At 47.6% G+C, this 11,866-nt stretch overlaps 1 protein-coding gene across 2 annotated transcripts; it reads right to left on the bottom strand.

Annotated features, from left to right (window-relative positions):
• Positions 1 to 353: 353 nt before the first annotated feature.
• LOC120319917 (zinc finger protein 397-like) lies at positions 354 to 10,997 on the bottom strand. Of its 2 annotated transcripts, none has more exons than XM_039369273.1 (4): positions 10,873 to 10,997; positions 6,508 to 7,485; positions 3,475 to 3,571; positions 354 to 2,525 (listed from the first exon to the last, which is right to left on the bottom strand). In XM_039369273.1, exons 2-4 carry the CDS (start codon positions 7,351 to 7,353, stop codon positions 1,279 to 1,281), a joined length of 2,190 nt encoding a protein of 729 aa, XP_039225207.1. In that variant the 5' UTR covers positions 7,354 to 7,485; positions 10,873 to 10,997; the 3' UTR covers positions 354 to 1,278. The 2 variants fall into 2 exon arrangements, with proteins under 2 accessions (XP_039225207.1, XP_039225208.1); XM_039369274.1 differs by having other exon boundaries at positions 6,532 to 7,485.
• Between the last annotated feature and the right edge of the window lie 869 nt (positions 10,998 to 11,866).

The raw sequence follows: 11,866 nt of genomic DNA, 5'->3' as shown, positions 1-11,866 counted from the left end.
TGTAAAACTATCAAGGTTGAAAAATACTGGCCTAGGACAGGGGTAGGCCACCTTGGCTCTTTTATGACTCGTGGACTTCAACTCCCAGAATTCCTGAGCTAGCCATGCTGAGGGGAAAGGGAGAGGTTTCCAAGCTGAGCCAGGCTGGCTCAGGAATTCTGGGAGTTGAAGTCCACAAGTCATAAAAGAGCCAAGTTTGAAGACCCCTGTTGTAGGTCATCTAGTCCAGGGCTAGGCAACCTTGGCTCTTTTATGACTCGTGGACTTCAACTCCCAGAATTCCTGAGCCAGCCATGCTGAGGGGAAAGGGAGAGGTTTCCAAGCTGAGCCATGCTGGCTCAGGAATTCTGGGAGTTGAAGTCTACGAATCATGAAGGGGCCAAAGTTTCCCTCATGCTGGCTCAGGAATCCTGGGAGTTGAAGTCCACGAGTCATAAAAAAGGCAAGGTTGCCTACCCCTGCCCTAGGGGAATCCAAGAAAGAAAATGCTAAATTTCCTGCTCAATCTTCAAGGGATTACCAACCAGATTTACAAATCTGGAAAGATTACCCAGTATCCCACCTGAGCACCAACGTAGACAAATGAAGGAATCTTTAGTCCAATGTTTTAAGAGCTATATCCCCCACTTCCTTTTTAAGGAAAAACTGAGGTCTGAATCAAGATCTCCCTTGATAGGGAGAAAACCTAATAAGTGTCAGCCAGTTGAGGGTCCTTATGCAAGGACATAAGCGCCTTAAGACAAAAATGTACCCCCTCTCCCCAAAATACCGTACGAAAATAACAAAATCACATTCATAATTCCGTATCAAAGGAGCAAAAATTCCTGATGTAAACATTGGACTGTTTTCCCAAGCAAGTAGAAGGGACAAGTGTATGTGCGTTTGTTTTTTTTTTAAATAGCCCATAAACATTTGACACTTGGTTGTAGAAAAGGGATCTCCAAACTTGGCAACTTTAAGACTTTTGTGGACTTTCAATTCCTAGAATTCAACTTGTGGACTTCCACTCCCAGAATTCCCCAGCCGTACTGGGGAAGTCCACAAAGTCTTACAACGGTCAAACTTGGAGACCCTTGTGGTAGAAGAAAAATAAGGGAGAAAAAACAGCTATAGGGACAATCAATAGTTTCACAAAGGGCTGGATGGTGCTGCCAAAGGCTTTAGGTTTTCTAATGAAAAGATGCCCTTTATGGGTGATTTCCAAGAATTATTCAAAATCTCAAGTTTGTTCTGGGTGGTCTACTTTCCCTTTGCCACACACCCCTGCCCTCCGCCCCTCTATTCATTCCTAATTCCCAGTTCGCTGTTTGTTTTCTCATGAGCAGGAACTTCTAATCTGTCTCCCACCAAAATCTTTTTGCTTTTCTCTTCCGTGTGAACCGTGTAATGCCGGTGAAGTTCTGATTTTGACCGGAAGTTCTTCCCGCAGTTGGTACACAGGAACGGCTTGACCCCCGTGTGAGTCCGCTGGTGCGAAATGAGGTTCGAGTTACGGTTGAAGCTTTTCCCACAATCCAGACAGACGTACGGTTTTTCCCCCGTGTGGATCTTCTGGTGCCTGGTGAGGCTGGTGCTGTCGCAGAAACTTTTCCCGCAGTCCGAACAGATATACGGGGTGCCCCCGGTGTGGACCCGCTGATGCCGAATGAGACTCATGTTAGAGTAGTAGCTCTTCCCGCACTCGGCGCACTCAAACGGCTTCACACCGGTGTGGGTTTTCTGGTGCGTGATCAGGTTGGAGCTCCAGCGAAACCCTTTCCCACATTCCAAGCACGTGTAAGGCATCTCCCCGGTGTGGATCCTCTGATGGAGCGTCAGATCCGCCTTCCGGCAAAAGTTTTTCCCGCAGTCGGCACAGTGGTAGGGTTTTTCTCCAGTGTGGATCCTCTGGTGGATTCGAAGCTCCGATCGCTCGCAGAAGCTGACGCCGCATTCCGGACACTTGTAGGGTTTCTCCCCCTTGTGGATGATGGAGTGCCTAATCAAGTGCGACTTCACCCGGAAATTTTTCCCGCAATCCAGACACTGGTAGGCCTTCTCCCCTGCGTGGATTCTCTGGTGAATTGTGAGACCCGAGCTCTGGCAGAAACATTTGCCGCAATCCAGACATTTGTACGGTTTTTCTCCGGTGTGGATTCTCTGGTGTCTAACCAGGCTGGTGCTGTAATTAAAACTCTTCCCGCAATCGGGACATTTATAAGGCATGTTCCCTGTGTGGGTCACCTGAAATTCAATGATATCTGAGTTACGGTCAGCTACTCCGGCAGCCTCGCTCTTCACTTGATGGATTCTCTTCGGATCTGTGTTTTCTCCGACGATCTCAGCGCCTTCACAAAGAACAGCCTTCCCGATGTTCTTCTCTGGAGAGTGCTCTCCTTCAAATCCCTTCCAAATTCTGGGAACGTCTTGCAGATCACCGCTCTGGGAATCCTTCCCCCCCGAGTTCCCTTTCACTATTCCATTGGTGCCTTCTCCTGGAACGTCTGGTGGATCGGTGGCTTTATTGGTGCTCCTCAAAGATTCACCTGAGGGAAAGAATAAGAGAAAGGGGGAAATCCAGCATATCCATTTGGCTTCACACTTCCAAGCTATTCGCCAGAACTTTAAACTCACCTTTCTGAAAATCAGATGCCCACTTTGGCTATATTTCAATTTGGAGAACTCTAGGCTTATTCGCCTATATCAGGGGTTTCAAAACTTGGCAACTTTAAGACTTGTGGACTTCAACTCCCAGAATTCCCCAGATAGAACAGCTGGCTGGAGAATTCTGAGAGTTGAAAGTCTTTCAAGTTGCAAATTTGGATGCCCCTAGCCCAGGGGTAGGCAACGTTGGCTCTTTTATGACTCGTGGACTTCAACTCCCAGGATTCCTGAGCCAGCCACGTTGAGGGGAAAGGGAGAGGTTTCCATGCTGAGTCATGCTGGCTCAGGAATTCTGGGAGTTGAAGTCCGTGAGTCATGAAAGAGCCAAGGTTGCCTACCCCTGGTCTAAGGGCTATTCTAAATGTTATTTATATAGCCTAGGGCAGGGGTAGGACATCTTGGCTCTTTTATGACTTGTGGACTTCAACTCCCAGAATTCCTGAGTCAACTATGCTGAGGGGAAAGGGAGAGGTTTCCATGCTGAGTCATGCTGGCTCAGGAATTCTGGGAGTTGAAGTCCACGAGTCATAAAAGAGCCAAGGTTGCCTACCCCTGCCCTAGCCTGTATGATATGTGTTCTTTGGGCCCAAGATGGTGGCTTTTTCATCTGAGGAATGCTTTGATCAATTTTATGATGGAGCTTTGCAAGGAACCACCCCCCAAAAAAAGATACGGACCAAAAAGAGAGGCAGCCTGGTTTAAAAACCTGATTGCACTCCTACAACAAAGGTGTATTCAATCCAGCTCCTCTTGGGCAAATCCAGACAGAGTTAGGGCATCATTCATGCTTTGCCAGTGAAAAAGATGAAGCTTCCTCATCAAATAACTTACCTTGGATGGGGGAAAGTCCATTGTCATCTCCCTGTAGACAAGCCAAGGACTCTTGCTCGGACCCAGAAAAATTCAGGGCTGGCTCTTTCTTTGACACCTGCCATAGAAAAGAAAATGCTAAGATCAAAGAAGCAGAGAGGACTTAAAGGACATCTAGCTGGCCCCCTTGTTGGGTGGGAAGCCCCCTCCTCTATTCCCACCACCCAGTCATGGTTCCGACAGATGAAACTCTTCAAAGAACTTTGAGGCGTTGTTTACCTTAAAGAATCTTTATTCCAGAAGCTTAGCATCAGCAGGAACACAGTAGAAGCCAAAAACTGAATTCTCCTCCCCTGAGCATATAATATCAAAGCACAATTCCCTCCTCCAATTAACAGTCATAAATCACATTCTCCAATTAGTTTGAAACTCAGGCTTTCCCTCCTGTTTTCCAACCCGCCAATTCTTATCATCTCTTATTTCAATAACCTTGGTTCACACACTAAGTCCAGTATTGTTATGTCTAGCTAAACTCTCATGCACATTCCTCCCCCCAGCATCATCTAACTCTAACTCTAAAAGTAAAACATAAGAAGGAAATGGTTGCATCTCCAACTGTTGTCCAAGTAAAACATCCGATGTTAGCAGCATTGACAGGCCCATTATCACAGAGCCTGCAAAAAGCTCCTTCCTTGTCCAACTATTTTCCAAAACACCAAAAGGCAAGACAAGAAACAATGGATGGGAGCTAACCAAGGAGAGAAGCAACCTAGAATTAAGGAGAAAATTCCTAAGGGTTAGAGCAGAAGTGTCAAACTCGTGACGTCACGTGACATCACGTTATGTATCGGAGCTTTTTTCCCATTGCCAGCAATGGGGTGGGCGTGGTTTCCTGATGACGCGTCCGGTCCGCAGGCCGGCAGTTTGACACCCCTGGGTTAGAGCAATCAAACAATGGACCAGCTTTGCCTTCAGAAGTTGTGGAGGCTTTTAAGAAGAGACTGGACAGCCACTTGTCTGAAATGGTGTAGGGCAGGGGTAGGCCACCTTGGCTCTTTTATGACTTGTGGACTTCAACTCCCAGAATTCCCCAGCCAGCATGGCTGCCTAGGGCAGGGGTAGGCAACTGGGCTCTTTTATGACTCGTGGACTAACTCCCAGAATTCCTGAGCCAGCATGGCTCAGCTTGGAAGCCTCTCCCTTTCCCCTCAGCATGGCTGGCTCGGGAATCCTGGGAGTTGAAGTTCACGAGTTATAAAAGAGCCAAGGTTACCTATCTCTGGCCTAGGCCTAGGCCACTTTATGACTCGTGGACTTCAACTCCCAGAATTCCTGAGCCAGCCATGCTGAGGGGAAAGGGAGAGGTTTCCAAGTTGAGCCATGCTGGCTCAGGAATTCTGGGAGTTGAAGTCCATGGGTCATAAAAGAGCCGAGGTTGCCTAGCCCTGCCCTACACCATTTCAGAGAAGTGACTGTCTAGGACAGGGTTCTTCAAACTTGGCTCTTTTATGACTCGTGGACTTCAACTCCCAGAATTCCTGAGCCAGCCTGGCTCAGCTTGGAAACCTCTCCCTTTCCTTTCAGCGTGGCTGGCTCAGGAATCCTGGGAGTTGAAGTCCACGAGTCATAAAAGAGCCACGGTTGCCTACCTCTCATTTGCGCGGAAGCCAGCACTGAGTTTGGGATCTATACCTGTCATTTCCACTCTCCAGAATGACGTCACTCAAAGGGTTTTGTGGACAGAAACCAAAGCTCTGCCATATTTATTTTTTTTAAGTCAAAGAACAAAGACAAACCAGAAGCCAGACAAGGGAACAGGCAGGCTGTTAATATCCAGCACCTCATGCCCACTGTGAGGATTGGGGATGATGGATCTTATTCTGCTTCCACTACAGAGCTATATGGCACTGCTCAAACACGACGTACATGGATCTGCCCTCTCCAACAAAATGAGTTTCAATGTGGAGAAAAGCAAAGTCTTACATTTAGGCCTGGAAAACCAAAGGTACAAATACAAACTGGGCAAGATCTGGTTTAAAAACAGTAACTGTGCGAGGGACCTTGGAGTCCTAGTGGACGATCACTTGATTGAGCCAACAATACAATCCTGGGCTGTATAAACAGAGGCACAGAATCAAGATCACGCGAGGTATTATTACCGCTTTATAAAACCCTAGTAAGACCACACCTGGAATACTGCAGCCAATTTTGGTCACCATATCACAAAAAAGATGTTGAGAGTTTGGAAAAAAATTCAGAGAAGAGCGACTATGATGATCAAAGGCCTGGAGACTAAAACATACGAAGAATGGCTGCAGGACTTGGGTTTGTCTAGTCCCGGGGTAGGCAACCTTGGCTCTTTTATGATTCGTGGACTTCAACTCCCAGAATTCCTGAGCCAGCCATGCTGGCTTAGGAATTCTGGGAGTTGAAGTCCACGAGTCATAAAAGAGCCAAGGTTGCCTACCCCTGGTCTAGTCTAAAGAAAAGAAGAAACAGGGGAGACACGATAGGAGTGTTGCAGTATCTGAGGGGCTGCCACAAAGAAGAGGGGGTCACGTTGTTCACCAAAGCACCAGAGGGAAGGACAAGAAACACTGGTGGGAAACTGATCAAGGAGAGAAGCAACCTGGAACTGAGGAGAAACTTCCTGACAGTGAGGACAATCAACCCGTAGAATAGCTTATCCCCAGAAATCGTGGGCGCTCCATCACTGGAGATTTTCAAGAGAAGACTGGACAGTTACCTGTCTGAGATGGTATAGGTTCTCCTGCTTGAGCAGGGGGCTGGACTAGAAGATGTTTTTGTCAGAAACCATCATTTTACCTCCGGCTTCTGGCAATAAACGCCCATGGCGAACAACGGGTTCCCTTAACAAACAAGGCAGGCTCAATTCTGATCATAAATCGAAGACTACCTGTGCTCGCTATGGAATTCTGGGAGTTGAAGTCCTGACTACTTTAAAGTTGCCGAGGTTGAGAGAGGCCGGTCTAAGCAATTCTAGGTAGGGCTGCACCCTCCGATTCCTCGCCCCAAACCACGCGTCCTTCTCACCTGCTCACCCAGCATCTCACGTACCCATTCCTTCTGCTGGAAGCCCTCGGCCAGAGCTACTGCCTGGGCACAGGTTTGGGGGCCTCCCTCGACCACCCAACTCTGGATCTCCGGGGGCAGGATGGCCAGGAACTGCTCCAGGACCAGCAGCTCCAGGATCTGCTCCTTGGTGTGCCTCTCCGGCTTCAGCCACCGGCAGCAGAGGAACCAGAGGCGGCTGCAGGCCTCACGGGGACCCCCAGCCTCCCGGTAGAGGAACTGGCGGAAGTGCTGGCGTTGAATCTCCAAAACGACAGTCTCTGCCTCCGGAAGCGATTCTTTCAGCGGCTCGGAAGACTTCAGGTCTCGGTGGGGCCCTTGGGATTCCCCGCCGAAGTCGGGCTGGGTTTGGGTCGACCGTTCTTCTGTGAAGCGCCGGGTGTCTCTGGCCTTTATCTGCACGGAGGCTGGGAGTATTGCTGAAGAGGCCTGGAGGGACGATCTCAGCTCTTGTAGACTTGAGCAGCCAACTGCAGGAGTCACCACTGTCTTAAGGAAGTCTTTCCACTGAGTGTCCTCAGAATGGGGGAAGCCCTCCAGGTGCAACTCTTCTTTAATCAAGTCTCTTGGAGACTTTATCAGAAGAGTCCTGGTGTTTCCAGTCTGGGAGGCCCCAGCGCGTTCCCTGCCCTTCGCTCCTGCCCTGGAATCTGCGGTCTCTTCCCATCCTGCCATCTCCTCCTCAGCGGGCACGTCTGTCTCTTCTTCTCCCTGCTCCTCCGTTTCCACGTCCGAGGTCACCTCTGGCTTTCGCCTAGCCTGGATCGCGGGGCCCAAATCCAACAGGGCTCCCTCTTCCATCGCCATCCTGGACCAGGTTAACGGTCAAGAATCAGCCTGCCTTCCGAAGCGTCTCGGCGTGTCTTTCCGTCTGACAGGAAATTGCAAGGTAACAAGTAATCAGAAGTAGGCGTCTTGCCCAACGCCAAGAGCTTCTTTCTGAAAAGAGATGAGGGGGGATAGAAATTAGAACGAGAAGGAAACTACAGGTTGTCAAGGTTGAATTGCTATGATGGTTACTAACCTCTGTTGCTGCTCAACCTGCCGTAGAAACAGGGGGGAGGGAGAGCTTGGGAAAGAAACGGGAGTTTCAAGAAGCCGTCCATGGACCGTGAGACCCGAGGTCATCCAAAGCAGGCGGAGAAGTGGGACCGTCCCCATAACAGCAAGGATGTGATTGGGCAATGTGACCACATGGTGGGTGGGGGGATATGAAAAGCTATTGTTTAACTAACCAGATATTTGCGCAGGAAAACTAGAGATGATTTTGCTTCTTTGGTGCCGGGATGTGTAAAACTGGCAGGAATAGCCAACACCCCAGAAGATCAACTCAGGATCCAAAAAGATCTTGACAAACTCGAAAAATGGGCCCTGTCCAACAAAATGAGTTTCAGTGTGGAAAAAAAGCAAAGTTTTACATTTAGGCAGGAAAAATCAAAGGTGCAAGTACAGATTAGGCGAGACCTGGCTCAAAAACAGTAACTGTGAGAGGGACCTTGGAGTCCTAGTGGACGATCGCTTGACTGAGCCAACACTGTGCAGCAGCAGCCCAAAAAGCTAGTACAATCCGGGGTTGTATAAACAGAGGCATAGAATCAAGATCATGCGAAGTATTAGTACCACTTTATAAAACCCTAATGAGACCACACCTGGAATAATGCAGCCAATTTTGGTCACCATACTACAAAAAAGATGTTGAGACTTTGGAAAAAGTTCAGAGAAGAGCAACTAAAATGATCCAAGGCCTGGAGATTAAAACATACAAAGAACGGCTGCAGGACTTGGGTTTGGCTAGTCTAAAGAAAAGAAGAAACAAGGGCGACATGACAACAGTATTCCAGCATTTGAGGGGCTGCCACAAAGAAGAGGGGGGTCAAACTATTCTCCAAGGCATCAGAAGGCAGGACAAGAAACAATGATTGGAAACTGACCAAAGAGAGAAGCAACCTGGAATTAAGGAGAAACTTCCTGACAGAGAGGACAATTAACCAGTGGAACAGCTTGCCTCCAGAAATCGTGGGTGCTCCATCACCGGAGGTTTTTAAGAAGAGACTGGACAGTCACTTGTCTGAGATGGCATAGGTTCTCCTGCTCGAGCAGGGGGCTGGACTAGAAGACCTCCAAGGTCCCTTCCAGCTCCATTCCATTCCATTCAATAAAGATTATCTCTCTTATGGCATCTCAAGACTGTAGTGTTTCTTCAATATTGAATTCGCCAGCCGGACGGTTGACACAGGTAGTCCTCGACTTAAGATCATAACTGAGCCCAAAATTTCTACTGCTAAGTGAGACATTTGTTAAGTGAGTTTTGCCCCATTTTACGACCTTTCTTGCCACAGTCGTTAAGTGAATCCCTGCAGTTGTTAAGTTAGTAACACGGTTAAGTGTTCTCCTTTGACTTTGCTTGTCAGAAAGTCACTAAAGGGGATCACATGACCCCAGGACACCTCAACCGTCATAAATACGAGTCAGTTGCCAAGCGTCTGAGTTTTGATCACGTGACCATGGGGATGCTGCAAGGGTCATAAGTGTGAAAAATGGTCCTAAGTCCTTTTTTCCTTTGCTCTTGTAACTTCTAACGGTCACTAAATGAACTACAGGTAGTCCACGACTTACAGCAGTTCATTTAGTGACCGTTCAAAGTTAAAATCCCTGGTTAGGTGTGAAATTTATCAGAAAACAGAAGAAGAAAAACTTAAAGAGGATGGAGAAAGCAACACAGCTCTGTTTAGAATGGGATACTGCACAGTGGAGCATGGGAAGGTGAGGACAACGTTGTCTGCCTAATTCATGAACAGGATTCACACCACACAATCTGAGGGCTGAGTTACCACAATACGGTAAAGCATAAACAACTAGGTTAATTGTATAACAGGTTATGCACAGGGAACAAATTAAAATCAGGTGCTGTACTCCAAGACTTGCCATTTTCTCCTTTTAAAAAGTGCAGAATGGGACCCTCCAAAGCCCTCCCTCCCTCCCCCCCCCTTTTTTTGCAAAGCATGCGGGAAACTGCGAGGAGCTCTGCATAAACCCTAAAGCTTGCCCATTCTACACTGATCTCTAGCAGCATTGTATCACTTCACTGTTCCTAGGTTTCTCCAACTCCTAGTGTGGGAGCCACACTTAACCGGTTCATTTAAATCTCAGGGGGAGGGCTTCCTTCTTACAACCCCCCTAAGTTAGATTTTATTACAACCTCCCTAAGTTAGATTTTACTGGATCTCATGTGCATCCACCAGGTTTAAGGATTCGACCCCTGGGGCAAACCTAGAAAATGGGTAAATTACATTCCGAAGTTGTTGTTATTATAGTTATGGCTTGTTGCACAATCAGCCAGATGTTTAGACTGGATATGGAATTTTTAATCCACCTGTGGAGTCTTTCTTCCCACGGGCCTGGGATACTATCATCATCAACAACAACAACAACCTGGCTCAAAAACAGTAACTGTGTGAGAGAGTCTTAGTGGATGATCACTTAAACATGAGCCAGCCGTGTGCGGCAGCAGCCAAAAAAGCTAATACAATCTTGGATTGTATAAACAGAGGCACAGAATCAAGATCACCTGAAGTCTTAGTACTGTTTTATAGAACCTTAGTAAGGCCACACCTGGAATATTTGCATTCAGTTTTGGTCACCACATTACAAAACAGATGTTAAAGCTTTGGAAGAAGTGCAAAGAAGAGCAACTAGGATAATTAAAGGCCTGGAGAATAAAACACATGAAGAACAGTTGCAGGATTTGGAAATGGCCGGTCTAGAAAGACGAAGGAGGGGGTGCCACAAAGAAGAGTGGGGTCAAATTATTCTCCAAAGCCCAGAGGGCAAGACAATGAATGGAAACTAATCAAGGAGAGAAGCAACCTGGAATTAAGGAGAATCTTTCTAACAGTGAGGACAATTAACCAGTGGAAAAGCTTTGCCTTCAGACGTTGTGTGTGTGGGTGGATCATCACTTTTACGAAAGAGACTAGACAGCCACCTGTCTGAAATGGTATAAGGTCCGCTGCTTGAGCGGGCGGGGGGGGGGGGCTGGACTAGAAGACCTCCAAGGTCCCTTCCAGCTCTATTCTGATTCTGATCATTATTATTACTACCTCGGGTGAGACGGCGGGAAGCCGATACAGCAGGAAAGATCGCTGGGGAGGATGGGGTTTGTAATTATCTGAAAGTGAAGGGGAGGATGGATGGGGTGGCTTTGATAGGCGCCCCTCCCGCCGCCGCCGCTGCGCGCGCACACACAACCTACAACCCACCGCCCGCTTTCCATTGCGGGCGCCTTCTCCCGACTCTCGCAAGCGCGTCCCCGTTTTTACTACTTACCACGCGGCCTCCATTCATCTCCTGCCGTGCAGTGGCCGAACGTTCCAACCGGAAGGAACCCTCATGTTTTTTTTTTTATCCCTTTCGCGTTCCATTACCCCCTCCCCAACCAGCCGGACTTTGATATTTACTGCCGCTCTAGGACACGCCTTCCAGGACCACCTCTAATGTTTTAACCCATTAAAGTCCAGTGTTTCTCAACCTTGACAATTTTAAGGCATGTGGACTTGAACTCTTAGAATTCCACAGCCAGCAATGCTGGCTGTGGAATTCTGGGAGTTGAAGTCCACATGCCTTAACATTTTCAAGGTTGTGAAACACTGCTAAACGCTCAAGCACGGACCATACACGGATCCTACAGCATATTGCTTTTAAGAGCTCCACTTTGAAACGGGTAGATTTGGACTCCCAGAATTCCTCAGCTAGCCAGCCGATTGACTGGCGGATTGATTATATCAGGGGGGTCTTCAAACTTGGCCCTTTTATGACTTTGTGGACTTCAACTCCCAGAATTCCTCAGACATCGTGCCTGACTGAGGAATTCTGGGAGTTGAAGTCCACAAGTCATAAAAGGACCAAGTTTGAAGACCCCTGGATTATATCAATCAAGTGGCTGTTGACTCCTATTGACCCTATGGAGCAGCTGTTACTCAACCTTGGCAACTTTTAAGATCGGCAGGCTTCAATTCCCAGAATTCCTCAGCCAGCCATGCTGATTAGGGAATTCTGGGAATTGAAGTCCATGTGTCTCAAAGCAGCCAAGGTTGTGATGTGCAGTATTAGAGGGTTTATTATTTTTTATCTCCCTATGTTCAAGGAAAAAAAAATAGATAAATTGGATAACTATGACCTGGATGATTGAGAATCTCCATAGACATAAACCTGAGAGGTTTTTTTCCAGATTAAATCCCATCCTCCTTAGCTAGCAGACCTCTTCCCTTGCACTCTTGATTTCTCTTGATTCTACCTCCCATTAACTTTCTGCATTAAAAAC

Source organism: Crotalus tigris, unplaced genomic scaffold (genome assembly GCF_016545835.1).
Source record: "Crotalus tigris isolate CLP2741 ecotype Arizona unplaced genomic scaffold, ASM1654583v1 scf7180000020992.475769, whole genome shotgun sequence".
In the NCBI taxonomy this organism is placed as follows: domain Eukaryota; kingdom Metazoa; phylum Chordata; class Lepidosauria; order Squamata; family Viperidae; genus Crotalus; species Crotalus tigris.
Note: the sequence above shows the minus strand (reverse complement) of the source record. Positions and strands in the feature narration are given on the sequence as shown.